General features: G+C 40.9%; 1 protein-coding gene across 1 annotated transcript in view; it reads right to left on the bottom strand.

The window, feature by feature from the left end:
- Positions 1 to 26: 26 nt before the first annotated feature.
- The window catches only part of LOC136996411 (protein WWC2-like), a 33,048-nt gene continuing 11,999 nt past the window's right edge, over positions 27 to 21,075 (bottom strand). The window contains exons 6-13 of the mRNA XM_067317333.1: positions 20,782 to 20,946; positions 19,892 to 20,007; positions 19,444 to 19,636; positions 17,270 to 17,434; positions 15,059 to 15,151; positions 13,850 to 14,092; positions 2,280 to 2,407; positions 27 to 465 (exon numbers count right to left, since the gene is read on the bottom strand). Of these exons, the coding sequence (XP_067173434.1) occupies positions 399 to 465; positions 2,280 to 2,407; positions 13,850 to 14,092; positions 15,059 to 15,151; positions 17,270 to 17,434; positions 19,444 to 19,636; positions 19,892 to 20,007; positions 20,782 to 20,946 (1,170 nt within the window). The 3' untranslated portion in view covers positions 27 to 398. The remainder of the gene's footprint in view (positions 466 to 2,279; positions 2,408 to 13,849; positions 14,093 to 15,058; positions 15,152 to 17,269; positions 17,435 to 19,443; positions 19,637 to 19,891; positions 20,008 to 20,781; positions 20,947 to 21,075) is intronic.

Genomic DNA, 21,075 nt, shown 5'->3' with positions numbered 1-21,075 from the left:
ATAACAGCCATCTTCACAGTCTGCTCACATGAAAATAGTGAAAAGATAAACAATCTTCTGTTGAACGTAGTATTTCTCAACACAGTGCCGTTCAACAGGATACATACTTAGTACTGCCTTTGTTCCTTTGTTCCATCTTTACAAAATAAAAGCACACATGCAATACATACAAACTGTACAAAATCAGTATACCAAAATTAATCTACTTTGGTTTTCCGGTTGTTGGGTTTTTGCCCTTTTTTTTTAAGCACAGAAGAATTCAATTCACTGTATTTTACAAATAAACATATCAATGGTGAATGTAAAATAGAAGATCTTTAAAAGCAGGTCACTAGAACTACAAAGTTCATCTAAAAAAAGATGAGCAAGTAGAAAACCACTTCAATGAAAATGCATGATTATACATCATCAACTGGAAGGGCTGGTATACTGATCTTTGTTCTTGTGAAGTATGCTATCTTCTCCCTAAATTCAGAAAAGAAAACAACTTATTAGTTTATTATTTATCACTCCATTGTCATCTACTGTAGAGTTCCTGATGTTACAGCATCCTTCTTTAAAATACGAGTTTGGAAAACACAGTGAATTTATTTACAACAAATGTGGTATGTCAGGCTGCTCTGGCAAACTGCTTTGTTAGGCAAATTTATGTAAAAAGCAACTTCAATTTTGAACAAGAAAAATCAGCATTTCAATAGTGACTGCAACATCAAGGCTGAAATATTGACCAAGTCACTGTACTTCCTATGATGGTATTTCAGTGGAGGGAGGAAAAGGCAAAAGCAAAACACTTGATCCTGATTTTGGAGAGGGAAAAAACTTTAAGAATAAGGTCTGAACAAGACTCAGAAGCAGAATTGTCATCCCATTCTCCAAATGCTTCCCTGGTGCTATTACTGTTTCTATCTCCTATGAACTGAGAGATTACTGAAGCACAAGGAGCTGGCACCCATTTGCCTGCCAGCAACCTAGGGAACAGAAGACAAATTTGGGAGTTAAGAATTAAAGCTCAGAAGAGACATTCTTCTTAAGAGCTTCAGAATGTCTCTGTGTGATTAATCTTTGAGGCTAAACCACTGTAACAAGCCCAACTAACAGGATCAGTACAATTCAGCCTTGGAGATGGTAACTACTTGTCTAGTAGACTAAACCATGTTGTCAACTGCTAAACTTGAGTTCCAGTCAACAACAGTACCTCAAAGCAAAATCAGCTCTGTAAACTCAGTTTCTGGGCTAATTGCGTGGTGATCAGAAAATAAAGGAGAATGGAGTTTTACAACATTCTTCTTGTGGGGCAGTGATGTCGTCTTGAGCACTGTTACCTCCACAACTGCGGGTAGTGCAGAATCAAAGCAAGAGAAGCTTTCAGTGTGTGCCTTATAGGCCCCTATTTGCTTATGGATTTCTCAAACTGTTTACAATACACAGGTTCAAGAAAAAATAAATCCCCAAGTTTATTAGCAGCTTGCTCAAGCTTCCTACACAGGAATCCAGAAATCAAACTTTAAAAACTTGTGTTAAAACATAACTGCAAACTAACTTAATTTGTTTTATCACTATCTGGAAGAGTAAGCATTGCATTTTTCAATCAACAATTTATTTTTTATATGGAAGTGTGGCCTCCAGGCTGCTAGCTTGCCACTTGTGTCCAGACTATTAGGAATTAACTCTAGTTAAACTGAGATTTGAGACATAAAGCATTTATTCTGGCTTATGCTAAATGAGAGAACCAAACTAAATGCTTCATGTCATCTCTGCTGCTCCTGGCAACCAAACGGTAGAGAGAGACCCTGCTCTCCCTTAAACGCAACGGTCTTGAGCAAGACACAAGCAATGTTTTGTGAGTTTCCTGATCAAATGTGTATTGTCCAACTTCTCCTTAATAAGTGATTTGCTTCAGGCACCTGGCATCACTGAAAAAGTTCGTATTACTTAAAGCACAATGGCAACTTACCGTGGGTCAGCTGAGCCATGGTAACAGGTCATGAATATGCTTAACCCATAGCAGATGCAACATAGTGTTAGGAAGTTTTTTGCTCCATTTTTTTCCTGCCACAGCTCAGCTGACATATAGCCACTTCCGTCACATGAGCAAGTTAGAGGCCTGGTCCTTTGAATCTACAACTTTTAGCTGTGTTAGAAATGAATGATGTTTCTTGCAGCCCAAGACTGAGTGTTGATTTTTAAATAATATCACAGGGCATGTTGGATTATGTTTAAAAATAATGTCTGTTACTTCACTGCAGTAAAAAGAGCCCGAAAAGCAGAACAGGCCATACCTGAATGACTGCACTTGCAGTGGCACTTTCTGGCTCTGCTCCCGTAACCGACACACATCCTTGGAAGCTTTCTTCATCAGTTTCTCAGCACTTAAACCCTGTTTCTGTTCTTCCTTTGACTGTTCAGCCTGTAAAGGAGAAAAATGACTGTATTTTGATAATACTGAGCAACTACTCATTTCAAAGAAGCGACCTGTGTCAAGCAAAATCTCTGTACAAAGGGTCAGCAAAATATAAGACTCATATCACAGGACTATGAAGTGGGCACTAAATAAGATAACAGAAGTTTTCCTAAAAATATAAATGGAAAAAAAACTATGCTATGACAGCTGGTTACCAGTTGTCATAAGGTTCGATGAGATATTTAAGGTTATAGTTAGACAATAGCTATATTTGTGTGGACAAATGCTGTCTAACCAAATGTCTTTTTAGAACTGAGCCACAGTGATTCTCTTTCCATGTAAAATAGCTTTCATTAGGAAATCAAAAGTGTTAGCAAAGTTGCCTATCCCTGTTCTGAGGTGACAGACAAAAAAGAGAAGACATGTTCTTGAAGTATACATCCAAGTTTTGTTAACCTTGTTTTCAAAGTAAATATTCATGAACTCTTACTTACACTTTTATTCGTGACAGGGCACCCATCTTAAAGAGAAATTAAATTAACTTGTTATTCAAACGTATGCCTATTCTAATACTTAGCATTTAAATAAATGCTAAGATGCACTAGCCACAGAAAGAAGCACCAGGGATTGAAGACATATGTTTTTATATTGCTTTCAACCAACTGGAAGTCTAGCTTTAGCATGTACTTCAACTCAGAGGTGTTCTGTAATTTTATAAAAGAAATTAATTGCTTTAGAACGCACTAAAATGCCTACATGTAACAGATAAGTAGGGAAAACAAAACAATCAAAATAGCTGTTTTCCTCTGAATTATTATTTTTCGCATGACCTTCTAGTATGAGAATGCTTTGCATGCTCTTAAGGGCATAAAACAAAACCAAGTTAAGCTGATACTAAACCCATTAGCATCAACTCCCAGGACCATACAACTTAATGCAACAGAGATAGAAAATACGGTCACTCATCATTAACAAGGGCATTCATGTTACTACATCCAAATTTTCTAGTCAGATCTATTTAAATCCTAGGTTTATGTCCTTGATACAGGACTAAAAATCTGGTAGCAGGGGATACAAGGTCAACAGTATTTTGTATACAAAGGATGTATTTTAGCATTTTCTCTCACCTCAGATTAGGAGTAGGCCTTTCCTAACCCTATGAATCCTTTATCAGATCCTGCAAATAACAGCTGAAGGGAACGGGAGCTCTGGACTAAAGAAGAGGGGAAAGATAAGTGCTCCCAAAGGCTGTCTTTGTTATAGTCATTTCCATCTCAGCAGTCCCTTCTGGCTTGCTTCTCCCTAGAGCTGGGGATTTGGATTACCCAGCAATGCCCCCTTAGTCCTAATGGTAGTTAAGTCATAGGCCTAGCAGAGAGGTTCACTTAAGCTGTTGAAAAACACAGATTTTGCATGTGGATAAAGGCTGATTCTTTACTTTGCATTGTAGCAGAGCCAAAGCCAAGGCAATCGCCACAGTGAGCAGAACACCAGCCTGGTACAAAAGATCTAGGATCTTTTCTTGACCTGACCACTGCTGAGCAGCTAGCTAACCACCAGTAAGCTACAGTATTTCTGTACTTCAGTACTGCTGTCTCTATTACATATTTCTGTATCAAACACTGCCACATTAAGACAAGTTCACAGTTGTACCATCCATCATTTTGTTGATAGATTATTACTTTTAAGAGTTATTTTAACTTTGTCAATGGTTTCTGAGTACCCAGTATTTTGAACAGCAGCTTTTCTTTTTTCTTTTTTTTTTTTGGTGGACAGTCATCTGTATCTCTTAGATAAAAGGTCACTGTTCACATGCAGACCCCTGTTTGTGGGATGCACGGCATGGGCAATGCCATGCTGCGTGTGCACATTTATCTTCACCCTAGAGTCTGGTGACTGCCACACAAATGTTACTGTATTTTGAATTTTGCCAGCCATCAAAATTGAACAGGAGCAGTTCATGCTCTTCAACAGTTTAAGTTTCTGAGATACTAATTTTTGGTGCTTAACTTCAGGCATTCAAGCTTGAAAATGCAATTCTGTTAAATCATATTGAAACACACACATCAAGCCACAAAGTTGGTTTGTTACTCAGGAGTTTTTGTCTCACCCTAGTAGACTCACAAACAACAAAACAACTAATTAAACAAAGTTAGTCCATACTATCAATTTCATACTGAGTATTTATAGAAATCCGTTAATAGCAGCATAGTGGTACCCTGTTCAAATGCACTCCAGTGATTTTACAAAAGAACACCACCATCTCAGAAACCTCCAGTCAGCTTGTACTACTGTTAAGTTCAAGTCCCCCGTTCCAAAATACCTGTGATTTTAAAATGAAATTAACCTATAAATACTGTTTTTCCTATTAGTTATTGAACATAAACTTGCAATCTACAACTGGAAATGTATTAATTAATTTTACATATGTCATTAGCCATAGGTTTTATCAGCTTCCCTAACACTTATCAAAGCAGTAAACATACAGTACTTTGAAAATTTCTACTTTTATCTTCCCCTACTTATCTAGGAGATTCTTGTATCACATTTCAGGTTAACAGCATAGATATAATGACTTCTTTCTTCTAATATTCTCCATTACTTTGCTGTTTAGCTATATGCACTCCTTTTGATATTTCTTAATCCTTTTATTTTTATATGCGTGAAATTACTGTGAGCCAACAATATGTAACAGCAGATCATGGGTCTGCAGACTTATGATCTCTGTCAGGCTTAGCTATTCTGGCTGTAGAAGTTACTTCTATCAATTTTAATTTAAACTAGTGTGGCAGGCTGCAAACTGCAAGGGGTAAGGAGCTAAAAGACATTCTCTGCTGGTGCAGAGCACTAATCTCCAGCAGAAGGAAGGTGCGGACAGCTCAGGGAAGTAATTTTTTCCCATTTGCCAGAGCTACATCTAACATGCATTGAGGCTCAGAACTCAACTCAGTTGATTTCAGCTCAGTGCCTGTGATGCATGTGAGAAGGATGTACATGATCAGGTTTACATTAACATCATGTTGCTTGAGTGGCTTACAAAAAAGTGTCAATTCTCCATCTATATAAATACAGAAAGGCACACTAATACTTTGGCCGCTCATTGAGTGCCCAAATCTGGCCTCAGCCAGGTTTGTACAGCTCCAGTTAAAGAGGGGGACAGATGAATCTCTGTATCTGCACTTAACTTAGGCATAAGATAAAGTATAAGGAAACACTTTCAAAATTAAAACTGAAACACTAATTCCTGTCTTGTTCAGTGGTTTTTGTATAAAAAGAAAGTGAATCTAAAGAGAAACAGTTAACTGTGCAAACCACCAAATAGCATGGGAAACTGGGAAAAGGACCTCTTTGTGGTACTAATGTCATAATTATAGATTATCTCCACATGTAAAATGTACTGAAAAGACATAAAAAAGATATTTAAAACTATTCACAGGAATCTTTTCTGGATTTATACAGTGAGGAAGTACTGCAGAGGACACTAAGCGTCTGAAAACTTACTTGTATGAGAACTTAAGACTGAAACTTTAGTTCAAAATACTGCATAGTTTCTCATAGAAAAACTATCTAAACAAGAGGAAATGCTTCTGCTGTACAGGAATTACCCACTGTTTTCTGATCTGCAGATATTAGTAGGCTCTGTATATACTTGCTGTACTTAGGAAGGGAAGGCATGGAGTCTGTGTATTTGGCTTCAAGCAGAGTGACTGCACACGAGGAAGCAGCCACTGATTTTCAACATTCCCCACATCTGTGGTTTCATTTTTCACTTGAGATTGTCCCAATTTCTCTGGCATTTCCAGCTGCTGCATTAGTCTGGGCCATGATAATGCCTGCAGGATCTAAAAACTAATCTGTGACAATGTTCTCTAGGCTGCTGTGTTCTACTAACCGAAGAGGAGACACCGACAGCAGAGTACAGCATTCTCAGGGTTGTTTGCTCCACAGGGGAAGGCTGCAAAGATACTAACAGGGAAATATTTCTAGAAACTTTGTAAGTATTATCAAAGGGATGGTGCAGCTGTGATCATTATTCTGGCTTTTAGCTTGAAAAGAGGGACTTAAATGCTGTGCTGCAGCCTGCATATATTTTAGGAATGGATGTTATTCCCCTTATTCCTCATCACAGTGTGCATCACTGATGCTGATCAGTGACACCAGAGTTGTAAATATCAGACACAAAGCTATCTGCTGCTTTGGAAGAACAGGTTAAAGTATGAAAGTAAAAAAACAAAGTATTTCTAGTATTAAATGATGCAAAGGTGTGCTTTATACTAGCAGGAATAGCTTTAGAGTGGCCTTAGTTTTAAATAAAGGAAACAATTTAAAATGATGATTTCTATCCTGCATTCAGCATTAGATATAGACTATAAACATTTAAAAAAGTTTAGCTATATTTCTTTTACATAAACCACAATTTTCTAGGCCAAACCTTAGATCAAGCTATACACAATCAGTTCAAATGAAAAAAAATGCATGGCTACATTATTTGATTTAAAAATTGTGCTGTCTCACTCCATTTTGCAAGGATTTTACAATACTTGACAATGTGCTAATATTTTATAGCCATTTTGGAAATCTACCAAGTATGGCCAACAGCAGATGCCAAGGAGAGAGACAGACAGACAGAGGGTAGAACGCAGCCAGAACAGAGCTAGGAGAATATATTGGGAAAGTGTAGTTATCTAAGCTATTTGATGGTCAAGGACTTCTTGAAATAGGTGATATCATTGTGGTCAATGACCTCTGATGGATTTTTCTTCCATGAATTTATCAAACTGCTTTTTGAACCTATGTAAACTTGTAGCATCCACTATGTTCTGTGGCAAACATTTTTGCAGTTTATCTAAATGTTGTGCTACGTTTCCTTGTTTTGAACCTGCCACCTCTTCAATTCCCTACTTCCTGTATTATAAGAGACAGTGATTAACTGTTCTGCTCCACATCACTCATGACTTTATAGACTTCAGCTGTATCTACTTATACATTCCTAACATAGAAGCTGTTTCCTCCCTTTGACAAACCTTGTCAACCCTCTCTAGTTTTATTATCCACTTTGAGATGGGAAACCAGAACCGAACCGTGTAAGTTACAAGCCTAATATGTGCTTGTGATAGGTGATAATTTGTTACATCAACTCGGGAAGTGATTTTACCATGAAACTAGGCACTAAGTACGGGCTATCAACTCGTGAAGTGATTTTACCATGAAACTAGGCGCTAAGTACGGGCTATCACCACAATGATTGTACTGAGCCAGCAGAGCGATATTGTATTGTGAAATGTATGCACGCGACCTGAAGGGCACCACGCACAACGCAGAGGAAGACCCCAGCTTTCATCCCGACCCCCCCCAGCAACAGCCGGCGCAACCACAGAAGTTACAGGCATATAAGGGGACTGTGAGCGGGGGATCGCGCGCGCCGTTGGTGGAGCAGGAGACTCCCCGGCCGCCCAGCGCTGTTTTGCTTACTTGTGACTTGCTCAATTATTCTATTAAATTGGAATTTATGCAACCTGGCCCGAGTGGTTGTCAATTTGTCGCGTTTACCTATAACAATTTGGTGCCGTGACTCGGATACAGGCTTCCCTGGTTTCGGGACTCTGACTCAGGGGAGGCGCCCCATCTTCGGATGGCCCTTGAGTGGGTAGTTCCCCTACCAGAACCTGTACTTCCGAACCCTAAATCAGGACAAGTAAGCAAAAGAACTGCAGTACCCCGTAAACTTTGTGCACGAAGATCCGAACGAAGACTCAGGACTGAGTGAGTATATGTATGTGGTTCCGTTCGGTTGGGGTGGGATCCCCGGAGCACGTCTAAGTGAGACGTCCCCAAGGGACGAAGCGAGAGCGGACCCTCCAGTAGTGCGGTTCCCATTGTCCGCGAGGGCGTGGGCCACGACCTAGGGGAGCGATTGAGCGTGTGTGTGTGTGTGCTCCGGAAGATGGGACAGAAAAAGAGCAAGTCTTCTGATCCCATAGAGGGCTTTACAGTACGGTTACCAGATATACCGCCCGATAGCCCTTTAGGATTAATGATTAAGTATTGGAACGATTGGCCCTCCCGAAAAGGCAAAAGTCGAGAGAAAATGGTACATTACTGCATGCAAGTATGGGGTGGGAAGCAGATTAGAAGAGACCCCCTTTATTGGCCAATATACGGGTCTTTTGAAAATGGATATGTCAGGCCCCAAATATATATGTGAATTCAAAGGAGCCCTTTAGTTTAGAAGAAAGTGAGTATGCTAGTTTATGGATAAGACCAGATACTCGGACCATGATATTTACCCTGAAAGAGAAGGGTTCGAGGAAGAAAAACAAAATATTGGAGGAACTTCCCGTTTCTCCTCCCCCCTATATTCCCTCAGCTCCAGCTCAAAACCCAACACCAGCCCCTCCTCGTAGCCCCTCTCCAACGACCCCAGACCAGGATCTAGACCCTCCTAGTTCCCCAGAAGAAACCCGAAGGGTCACGAGGAGTCAAACGAGGGGAGGTGGGCGACCTGATCAGCTGTACCCCTTGCGAGAACTCCCCATGGGAGGACCGCAACCAGGGATGGGTTTTGTCTCCGTGCCCCTGAGTTCAGGGGATGTACGGGATTTTAAGAAGGAAATGGGGAATTTATTAGAAGACCCTTTAGGGGTGGCTGAAAAACTAGATCAGTTTTTGGGTCCTAGCCTTTATACATGGGAGGAATTACAATCCATCTTAAGCATATTATTTACAGTGGAAGAAAGGGAAATGATCCGTAGGGCTGGGATGCGGATTTGGGATCAACAACACCAATAAGGTCCCGCAGCAGATATCAAATGGCCCACCCAACGGCCGGACTGGGACAATCAGAATGCTGAGCATCGGACACATATGTCCGATCTAGGAACCATAATAGTTCAGGGAATCAGGGAATCTGTTCCCAGGGGGCAAAATATTAATAAGGCCTTCATGGAACAACAAAAAAGGGACGAGACACCAACAGAATGCCTTGAGAGACTTAGGAAAAACCTGCAACTTTATTCCGGGGTAGACCCCAGTACCCCTGTGGGACAGGCTCTATTGAAAACAGTTTGTAGCAAAGGCCTTTCCAGATACCAGAAGGAAGTTAGAGAAGTTAGATGATTGGCAAGATAGAAGACTGGACGAATTGCTGAGGGAAGCTCAGAAAGTGCATGTGCGAAGGGATGAGGAAACTCATCGGCGGCAGGCAAAGATTCTGGTGGCAGCAGTCCGAGAAGGACAGAGAGGGATCCAGGCGCAACCCCCTAGGTCATATAACGGACCTAAAAGAAAGCCACCTCACCAAGAAGGACAACCCAGAGAAGTTGTGACGAGGGACTTGAGGCAGGTTGAGTGTTTTTATTGCCAGAAGAAAGGGCATCTGAAGAGGAATTGCAGGAAGCGAATGCAGGATGAGCAAATGTTCCAAGAAGATTAGGGGGGGTCAGGGGCTCTATCTGCTGGGGACTCATAAAGGAACTGAGCCCTTGATAAAATTGAAATTGGGTCCCCAGCGACAAGAAGTAGAATTCCTTGTGGATTCTGGGGCAGAAAGATCTACTGTCCAAACGGTACCCTGGGGGTGTAAACCATCCCCAGAGAAATTGCAAGTGATAGGAGTTAAAGGAGAACCCTTTAAGGTCCCAGTAATTAAAAATGTGAAAATGGAATCAGACTCTCGATTAAGTGTTGGATCCTTTTTATTAGTTCCCGAAGCTGAATATAATTCACTGGGCCGAGATATGATGGTTAGTTAATAGAATCAGGGCCCCTAGACAAAACTTGGTCGGCCCAGGCTTGTGAATTGTATGCGGTTTTTAGAGCCTTAGAAATTTTAAAAGGCAAAATAGGGACTATATACACCTACTCTAAATACGCTTATGGAGTAGTACATACATTTGGGAAAATATGGGAAGAAAGAGGAAGCTAATGATGGAAACCCAGATGAATTGGATCAAGTGTTTACCCTTAGCCTTGTTGAATATACGAACTCAGCCCAGAACTGACACAGGAGTCTCCCCTTTTGAAATGTTATATGGGATGCCATAAGATTTAAGAGAAATGAACAAAAGAACAATTACCAGGTTCCATTCACCGAGTTAACCCTGGAGACAAGGTTTTAATTAAAAACTGGAAAGACTCGTCCTTGACTCCCCACTGGGAGGGACCTTTCCTTGTTTTGCTTACCACAAACACTGCTATTCGCACCGCAGAGCGAGGATGGACACATGCCAGCAGAATTAAAGGGCCGATCTCAGAATCATCGTGGGAAGCCTTTGGAAACCCGGACAATTTAAAAGTAACCTTTAAGAAGAAACCTAGAAACCTCGATAAGTAAGACCACATTTTGTAAAACCTCACATTGTATTTGTTATCCCTTTGTGTGTTATAAATATAGGATTTGTAAAGAGAAGTAGTGGACTCATTGGTAGTACGGGTACCTCCCTAGCGGCAGTTGTCACCTTTGTTATGGAAAATTGACCTATTTGACATTAAAAGGGATCTCAAGAAAAGATCGGTGGAATGGTGGGAAGCTTTTGCTAAAGGGGTACAACCAGAGAAAGGTTGTACCTACGCCAACCACCCCGATCACATAAGGCCAAAATTGAAAACACCAATTGTAGGTGGACCGTGCCGTATGTTGAGTGTCACTCTGGAGAACTGGGAAGCCTTTAAAATCCAAAAAGCTCATACAGGAGGTTCCCCTGAAGAATACGGCTGCTGTCGAGAAGACGGTGCACCCTGCTGCTCTGAGCAAAAGAGCAGGCAGAGGAGACAGAGACGTATGGAAACTGTGAGGATTGAGGCCGATAAGCCACCTCCTAAGCAGGGATACCCAAAATTGTAAGGCCCAGACTCTTTAAAGTCCCAGAGACACTTGGCATCACGGAACGCCCCTCCAAGGCATTAAGGGTTCGTAAAATATCCATTAGCCAAGCCATGGGTCCACTACTCCTCTGGAAGATGATTGTGCTGGGCTTATTAGGAATACAAATCAAAGGGGAACATAATATACACCCACCCTTTAAGTGGTCATTAATAAGGTGGGAGGATCAAACAGTGATCCAAGTACGAAGTGTACCCGGGAGTCCTACATTTACAGCTACTTTTTGTGAGTTGGTGCCTATTGAACCATGTCTAAATCATATGGGGTTTTACTTTTGTCCTAGTTCTAATCCTGGGCTGTAACTACCCAAACTCTTATTATTGTGCTTATTGGGGACGTGAAACTATAGCCTCTGATTGGACTCCAGAAGCAGGGTTAGATAAGTTTTTATCAGTAAAATGGGGGCCTTCTGGGTGTACCCCCCCCCAAAGAGGATCTCCAGCTGGGGTATCGGGGAAATCCCCACTATACCCCCCCGGGAACTTGTAAACATTTAATATCACCCATCCAGAGGATCCGGGATGGTTTTTGGGAAAGACCTGGGGAGTCCGTTACTGGGAGTCCGGGACCGATAGAGGTGGATTAATTTTCATAAAGAAAGATGCTCCCCCTGGCACAGGAGGCTGTTGTTCGATTTGATGAACAAATTAAAAAGGACCAAAACAAAAAGGGGGGATTGTGATAGGTGATAATTTGTTACATCAACTCGGGAAGTGATTTTACCATGAAACTAGGCACTAAGTACGGGCTATCAACTCGTGAAGTGATTTTACCATGAAACTAGGCGCTAAGTACGGGCTATCACCACAATGATTGTACTGAGCCAGCAGAGCGATATTGCATTGTGAAATGTATGCGCGCGACCTGAAGGGCACCACGCACAACGCAGAGGAAGACCTCAGCCTTCATCCCGACCCCCCCCAGCAACAGCCGGCGCAACCACAGAAGTTACAGGCATATAAGGGGACTGTGAGCGGGGGATCGCGCGCGCCGTTGGTGGAGCAGGAGACTCCCCGGCCGCCCAGCGCTGTTTTGCTTACTTGTGACTTGCTCAATTATTCTATTAAATTGGAATTTATGCAACCTGGCCCGAGTGGTTGTCAATTTGTCGCGTTTACCTATAACATGCTTATACCATAGAACAATGATGATGTGTTTTGTTCCAACCTCTTTTTTTTAGTATTTCCCAATGTGTTACTTGCTTTTGGATGTCTGCTGAGCACTGAAGTGATGTTTTTGTAGATTTCTTACAACCACAATATCTCACTCCTAACAGTTAATTCAGGATCCCATGTTTATATATGTAAATATTAGGATTATCCCCCTGTCCTTTACACAAGACTATTTACTGATATATATATATATATATATAAAATTTTTTTTTTTAATGAATTGTTACTTACATATTAGGAGGTCATCAGCACTACAACTGGATTCCATTTTTACTACTCTGAATAACTTGGCATCATCAAAAGACTCTCATATCCATCAGCCATGAACAGCTGAAAAGTACAAATCCCTCCTGGTTTTACTGGCAACCTCTCCTTGTTGAGAACTGATGGTCATGTACTCTGGAGGCCCCTCCCAACCCACATGAGTCTATCTGGTCTAACCTCCTGCTCAGAGCAGGCTGCTCAGGGTCTTGTCCTGTTAAGCTCTGAATATCTCCAGGAGTGGAGTTTCTATAACCTCTCTGGGCCCTGCTCCAGTGTATAAACACCCTCACAGTAAGAAAAGAGGGGAGAGGGAGGAGAGAAAAGGGGGGAGAGGGAGGAGAGAAAAGGGGGGAGAGGAGGGAGAGGGGGGAGAGGGGGGAGAGGGGGGAGAGGGGGGAGAGGGGGGAGAGGGGGGAGAGGGGGGAGCGGGGGGAGGGGGGAGGGGGGAGGGGGGAGGGGAGAGGGGGGAGGAGAGAGGGGGGAGGAGAGAGGGGGGAGGAGAGAGGGGGGAGGAGAGAGGGGGGAGGAGAGAGGGGGGAGAGAGGGGGGAGAGAGGGGGGAGAGAGGGGGGAGAGAGGGGGGAGAGAGGGGGGAGAGAGGGGGGAGAGAGGGGGGAGAGAGGGGGGAGAGAGGGGGGAGAGAGGGGGGAGAGAGGGGGGAGAGAGGGGGGAGAGAGAGAAAAGAAAAGAAAGACACCCATACCCAACAACCCCAACTTTTTTCATATATGTCAAAATTTCTCATGTTCCAACTTGTGGAGTTTCTACTCCAAATTAATGTATTTAGGTGGCACTAGAAATATACTACTTCAGATTCTAGGTTTAAATGCTGTAGTATGAACTAATCAAGAAATATTCTTTACACTATGTAACTGCAAGTAAACACAAACTTTTGTAAATATATTTAACACAATAGACCAAATTACCTGATGAATTTATAGAAAGGTAGGGGTATACATGTATTCAACTCATGCAATATCTATAAAAGTACATATAAACAGGGTGATTATGTATCTTTCATTTCTTCCTCCATTTAAACACAAACATGACTGGTACCAAAAATAATCCAGTAGTCTTTCCTAAAATAAATACTAGTCACCAAATAAAAAAGGGACTCGATTGCTGCTCATACCTGCTTTTCAGCTTGCTTCAAGATTTTCTGGAATCGCTCATCCTCTAGCACGCAGAGGGGAAGGTCTGTCTCTCCTCTACCTTTCATCTCCTCAAGCTTTTGTTTAAGATCCCTCAAGGCCTGAAGCTCATCATTCAGACGACTCTGTTGTGTGCGAGATGCCTGAAGGTCCAGCTCCAAGTCAAGGGAAGTGCGTATGGGGCGCTCTTGTGTAGCTCTTTGCATAATTGGCTGGCAAAGAGGCTGAATCATTGGGGAGAGAGAACAATAAAAATTAATACGTAGAGAGGCTGGTGTAGGGTTTGACATAATACAGTAAGAAAAGCTCATTATTTTTTTTCTTTTAGGAAAAAGCTACTATAATGAGATCCAAGTCCAAAAATCCATCTATTCTGGAATTATTCTTCTGTCAGTAGCTAAAGAATAATTGTAAAAATTCACAAACCAGTTGTACAATGATATATTTACAGGTTAAAAAAAAAAAAAAAAAGCCTGATCTTTGGAACAACACAATGCACTTATGAATGCTAGGAGTCCAAAACTATCCAGACTTCCCCATAGACTTCAACTGTATTATTTACTTTTATCAGTACTTGCCTTTTTAAGATCTAAGCACACACTTAATGTTATGAACTCTGTAAACATGTATTTCTTTTAGTGTACTTCAAATTTATTTATTGTCCTTTCACTGAGCATTTTCACATGAATAAATTGGGCAGGACAAGCCATCCCAGACTATGCAGTATTTCTTTCTTACGAGTAAATCAATTTTAAAAGGGCATCTGAATCCTTGAAGTTTCACCAAAATATGCTCAAGATATATGTTGCTGATGTTGACCTTCGTGCAGTTTAAGCCAACTTGGGTCACTTGGTAATATTAGGGATCTTTAACTCAGATCACTTAGACAGTAACAAGCTGAAGTGCAACAGTAAATGCCGTGATGGTGAGCACCAGAGACAGCAAGAAGGCAGGAGCAATAGTCTTGCTCCTTGCTTCAGCTGTGGCTAGAACAACATGAGCTTTGCTGAGGAGGGAAGATGAAGGACTGAGATCAGTGTGTTGAGATTTCAACCTGGAACTGCAGGGAGTACGTGTGGTATTTCCATTGCTCTTGCTCAAATACTTGAAATAAACCATGTGCTTTAAATTATTTACTACTCTTCTTCACAACTTTGTCTGAAAACATGTCCAGGTAACGCAGCACATACCCGTTTAACTCTTAGGCTCCGCCGTTCTGTAGCATTTCTCACAAAGAGTGACTTTTTGGCTAGTGTTGAGCTGTCGCTGTCACTTCGATTCAACTGTCAAAATATATATGATAACAAACAGAGAAACACATCTGTATTGATATAAGCAGCCAGAAAGCCTCAGTGTTGATACAGATGCAGGTCATTCTTAGCATAAAAGAAAATTTCTTTCAGTGAGAAAAAATGTCTGTAAAATTCTATTCCTAGACCAAGATAACTATTGATCTTACTAAATGAATACTAAGTAGACTATTTAGGAATGCAAGCAAGGTAACTATGGTTATTTAGTACTGCCAAATCACTGGCTAGCTTTTATATGACTGCAGATCATAAATAAACTATGTATTTCATTTGCTTGGGGCAGGCTTTCAACAAATTTACCATAGGAAAGGTAAATTACTGTAGATATGCACCTGTCCAAACAGTACTTTTATATTATTATTTGTAACAAGTATGGGCATGCCTATAGCTTCCTTTAGAAGCATTTCCTGCATCTCAGAAATATGCATCACAGCACACCAGTTGGTTTTCCTTAATTATAGCATTAGTTCCATATACATCAATGTGCATTAATTCTTTTAGGTGCATGAACATATGTGGTGGTAACCTTCAAAGAAAACAGAAGCATCTATTTGAAGGATATTTATTTCAGCTTTTCAGAAAAGGACAGACAAAAAAGAATCATTCTACTGACATTTCAAAACCAATAAAGCCAGTGCCCTAAAGCATACTTATACAGGACTGATTGGGGGTTGGGAGTGGGAAATAAAACCTCTTGCAATATGAATACACTTCTCTAGAGAGAAATCTGTCTTTTCACCATGGAGACACTGCTGACAACTCCTCCCTGGATACAAAGAGGTAACTACATCATCACTGATGTCCTTGAGGCACTTTTCAGGGGAGGATACATGGTTCTTTCTTTTAGATTCTGGCTTCTGGCAGCATGAATGTGGCAAGTTTCAATGCTACAAAAGCCCAAAACCTTTCTGGATACAAAAAACTCAGGAGTTTATACTAACAAAACTGTTAGAGCATCTGGTGTTACTTCCTCTAGAGGACCTCCACAGGCAGTAAGTTAAGGCTACAATTTTTTGTCAACTCAACAAATTTCCAGTCCACTGAAATTAAAACAAAGGCTAGATTCTAGATTCAGCAAATAATCTATCCAAATTCAGTAGATTATTATATACAGTCTGCTGCATTTCAGTATGGAGGGTATAGGGAATGTTATTTAAGTATTTTGATACTATTGATTTCTTTTAGCCCAATGGTCATCACAGAGAAGTGAACTTTAATATTCCCAGATGATTAAGGCAACCACCTCTAATTGAACTGGAGAGAAATTAAAGCATTAGGTATTAAGGAAGATAAGAGCCAAACTTGCATGAGAAGCCTCTAAAAACTGAACAGCGAAACAGACTTTTTTTTTTTATGGTTTCTGTAATTAAAATTTATATAGAGATAGTAATTCATGCTTAAATCTTGAAATGCATGATTTTCATTGTTAATTTAGTTGCAGTAGTGTTGATATATTAAATCTTTTTCCATGCTACTACCACAACTCTAGAGGGACTACGGAATTTTGTCGCCAAAGTCATGTTTAAAACACAGCCCCTAGGCAGCACTCAGACATCTTTCAAAGATGTGATTGCAGCAGGATTTTAGAACAGTATCATGCAGCTGCTAAGCAGGCTACCCAGTTTTAAAACCAGCTAAGATACAAAGGGAGATTCAAAATTGATGACTGAGCTCCTTCCACACTGTTACCCTTAAATGGTTACATTATCAAAATATGTTAATGCAATGGCAGTTTACAGTGAACTCTATTCTATGATTTTAGAGATTAGTTTGCTGTGTGAGAGGTGCAGTTGCTGACATGCAGTGAAACACACTTTCTGCAGATGGCCTGCACAGGGATCTGTGTTAGCCACTCCAATAGGCTATATTTTTGCCCTTTTAAAGGCATTCTGCAAGAGTATGCAGCTTTTCTGAAAGCCAGTTCTACTATACATCAGGTCAGTTAGGGAAAGAAAGAACCTAGAGAAAGCACAGACTCTGCCTCTTGAAGAGAAAATTGGTACATGACTCTCTGTCATTAATGCATCATTCCCAAGAAGTTAAATGACTCTGTAGTTAATAGCTCTTCATTCCAAGTGTTTTTCCTCTTACCCTACAGATGTATTGGTTCCGCTCGCCTGGAGAGAAGGTTTGTGAGCGCACTATCATGCTGTTCCTGACAAAGGGACACTGTCTTGAGCTCCAGCTGGCTCTGTCCTTGGGTCGGACTGTTGCGTTCTCATTAACCGATTCTTCAGTGTTAGTCTCTTTATCAACCTATCAAAAAGGAATTTAGTTTATAAGAACTACTATATCCGCACACATGCCACTATATAGTTTTTATGTCCTTGGATTTTACAAGCATTGTTATCATCCTGTAGGGGATGAAAAAAGGCCAGTAGAGAAAACAAAAAGTATCTTGCACATAACTGGGAGAAGCTATGCTAAACAAAGAAACAGAAGATTCCTAAAACGCATACCAACATGGGGGGTAGGGGAAAGAAGTCTTTGAAGGTGGTCTTTGTACTCAGTAAAATCAAAGCTTTTGCAGAAAGGCCCTTGCTGCCCTGCAAATGGTCTGATGTACCACAGTGCAAACAAGCATTTTTGTTTGCTGTTTGCAGATTTTTTTTTAATTCTGCATTTATATTTAATTTGCGCTGTATTTGTAGGACAGCAAGCTTCTGCCATACTGGAGACAGTGCCTACGCACACTGAAAGGGGCGGCTGGGAAAGCCACACTGCTCCAGTTCTTTCAGGCACCCGGTTGTGTATCTCCCACGCCCCAGAGCTGAGCTGGTTTATGGCAATCTCCTCCCATTACTGCAGAGCTGAACCAGCTTTGAGAGACCCAGGGAAGAGACATAACTAAGTCCTGTCTCCAAGGGGGCCTGCTGCCTGGTACAGTTGCCCCACGTGTCACAGGGAGCCTCAGATGCTGACATCCCTATACGCGGCACAGCCCATACTTGCATGCAGCAATTATCTTAACAGCAGGGCTAGAACAACCACTGCCGCAGCTAGCACACTTGGTGTTAGTGATGTGCACTGGGGCATTTTCTTTGACTTGGCTAATTTAATGAGGTTCATTGTTTTGAGCATTTAGGTGATAAATACAATGACCTAAACAGCACAACTGCAACCTTGAAAGGATCTGGCACGAGCAGATCTATACTGTGGTTGGTTTTATAGTAAGGCCTGCTACATCTTTGACTCTCTGCCCAGGTCCAGCCTCCGCTTGGCAAAACACATGGGTGTGTGCCTAACCTTCAGAAGTTGTCCTTGATGCATCCCTTTGCTGACTTAGGGCTTTGATCTATTTGGTTGCTACCCAGAAGACTGCCAGTCCTTTTATACCATGCCCTTGGCTCATTTGGCATCTTGCCACATTAATTGGAAGTTAATTACAGTTTCTAGCAAGTCCACTGAGGTGTCAAACTTTTTAATGTCATAGATTTGAAGGAACAAGATGTCATTCTTTGTCTTTTCACTTTCACTGTTTTACGGAACCTGCAGGTCTAACACATGCAATAGTATTTCATCAAGATTTACTGCACATAGAAAGGTGTCCTAAAATTTTTATTTCTTAGGGTATATACTACAACATCAGGGATGTCTTTATTAAACCTTTACTAAAAGTGTTTTCAGAAAGGTGGAGTATTATTTAAGGCAAACAGTTAACAACTTCTAATTCCACGATCTCGTTATGTGCAGGATGTGGGTAGTTCAATTATACACAGTTTGCTACACATTTTGGAATCTTCTATTTGTTAATCTTTCCTCCTCTTCTCTGCTAAACCAGTTTCTGTATTTCACACCCTAGAATAAAGGGGAGAACTACGGAAATGCCCTCACTGGTTTAAAGGTCTCAACGCCTGCTCCAACCTGTTTATTTATTTGAAGGGAAACCCAACAGATGAATCAGAAAAAATAGGAAACAGTAAAACAGATGTGCAGAAATATTTTAAACATGCACAAGTTACTGGACTGCACTTGTATCTTGAATATTCTCTCTACCCAACGTAAAAATGTGAAGATTGACATTTTTAGTTAATTGACTTAGTTCTGCCTACAATGTCTGTTACGTGTCCTATGTACAGTTCAGAAGCAGCCACACTGATTTCATTAAACATATGTTCCAAGAGGTGCTAGTGAAGGCCACGTCAAATTGTAAATGCTCAGACACAGCAGACTTCTAGATTTAACTAAACTAAACTTAGATCAAACTAAACAAGGTCTTCAGACACAGTAAGATACAGTGGGAATGCGTAAGGTAAGATATTCACCAGTGTCAGTATTACAGAAGCTTGCTGGCTTTCATGGGCCTCATCGCTGTTCTCTCTGCCCTTGTCTTCATCTGTCTCTGCTGCATCAATGCATAACCCCATATCACTGGTACAGCTGCCTTCTACTGTGAGCTTAATGCCATCTTCCTCTTCATCCACAATTTCATCAGATGCTTCTGCAAGCATTTCTAACCTGTATGAACAGAAGTAACCCAAGCTTATTCTTGAACTGATAAAGCCCACCAGAGAAAGCTATTAGGAGGCCTAAGGTTGTTAACGGAACAACTAGGATATTGTAAACCTAAAAGAAGGTGAATAAATTGACTACACAAGAGAAAGATTTCCCCTACCCCCATCTCCTCCAAAAGTACAGCCCTTTCATCAGTCTAAGAATAGGAATAAATGAATCATTCAGACATGCACAGTGAAGGGAAAAAAGCAGCTTTACCAGTCTTCCTCAGAGGCCCTTTGCTCCTGTTCTTCCTCTTCCTCGTCTTCAGCCAGCTCTTGTTCCACTGCTTCCAACTCAGCAGATGTCCTCTCCAGCAGAGCTGACACAGCATCCTGCTTACAAGGAAAGGGAAGAGGAAACCAGAATGAAGTGACATACAACATTAGGTAAAAAATGACAACTCTTACAAAAGCTGTATTTCCCTGGTGCTCCTGACGCCAGCAAAAGTATGACTCAGATCACAAGTTTTAGGGGTTTGAACTCTCCATGTGTAGCTCATTAACTGATTGAGATTTACTCTCTTTATAAACAATGTATTTTTGTATTTTGTTTTTAAAATGATAATGCAATCAAAAATGATCCTTTTGTCCTGTAATATCTTTTCCCTCTCTCCCTCTTATACTTGTAAAGTCCCTAGGTAGAAAAAGGTTGTTCTTAAAAGTCACGTTTCTAATGTAGTTCTTTTAAGAAGGTATAAAACAGAAAGATTTATTTAACTAGAAAAATTAGCATACAATTTGCATATACAGCATTTTTGAGTGCAGTAACTTTAAACATGTGAATTCAAATAATTAATAAAAAGCAATTTTTAATAACATTCATTTTAAAATGAAACACGGTTGAAGAGTTTCAAAAATTGGAGTCCAACTCTACAATCCACTAAGAAGCCTCAGCCCTACTCACACTTCGGAACAACTTTATAACTCTATATGGAACTGACTCACACAAAGTCACTACATGCAGCAGTGTCTGCAAGACAGGACCTCAGACCTTCCAGGGAGGTAGAGGAGGACAAATAAGATATACAAATAATCATAGCACAACAGCCCAGTTAGATTCTATGGCTTTTTTCTTACTAATGCAGCAATAACCAACACATTGCTCACCAAGTCCAATGAGTCTGATGACCGCTTGTTTAACAGAAACACGGATTCTTCATTTTGTTCCTTGTTTTTTTGGGCAGGAATCTGCTTGCAAGGCAGCAGGTTGTACCACAGAGTACAAGTCTCATCAGAAAATGATAAATCTGCCAGACTGACCTGAGTTCCAGCCTGCACAGAATATGAAAGGGGAAGAAAAGTTTAAATTTGTCGTTTTCCTGCAAGACAGCTGAAAATTAATTCTACAGTATTTTTCATGTAAAACAGGCAGCGTGAATTTGACATGGATCTTAATTCTTT

Source organism: Apteryx mantelli, unplaced genomic scaffold (assembly GCF_036417845.1).
Source record: "Apteryx mantelli isolate bAptMan1 unplaced genomic scaffold, bAptMan1.hap1 HAP1_SCAFFOLD_381, whole genome shotgun sequence".
In the NCBI taxonomy this organism is placed as follows: Eukaryota; Metazoa; Chordata; class Aves; order Apterygiformes; family Apterygidae; genus Apteryx; species Apteryx mantelli.
The sequence above is the reverse complement of the archived record's forward strand: the minus strand, read 5'-3'. Positions and strand labels throughout refer to the sequence as shown.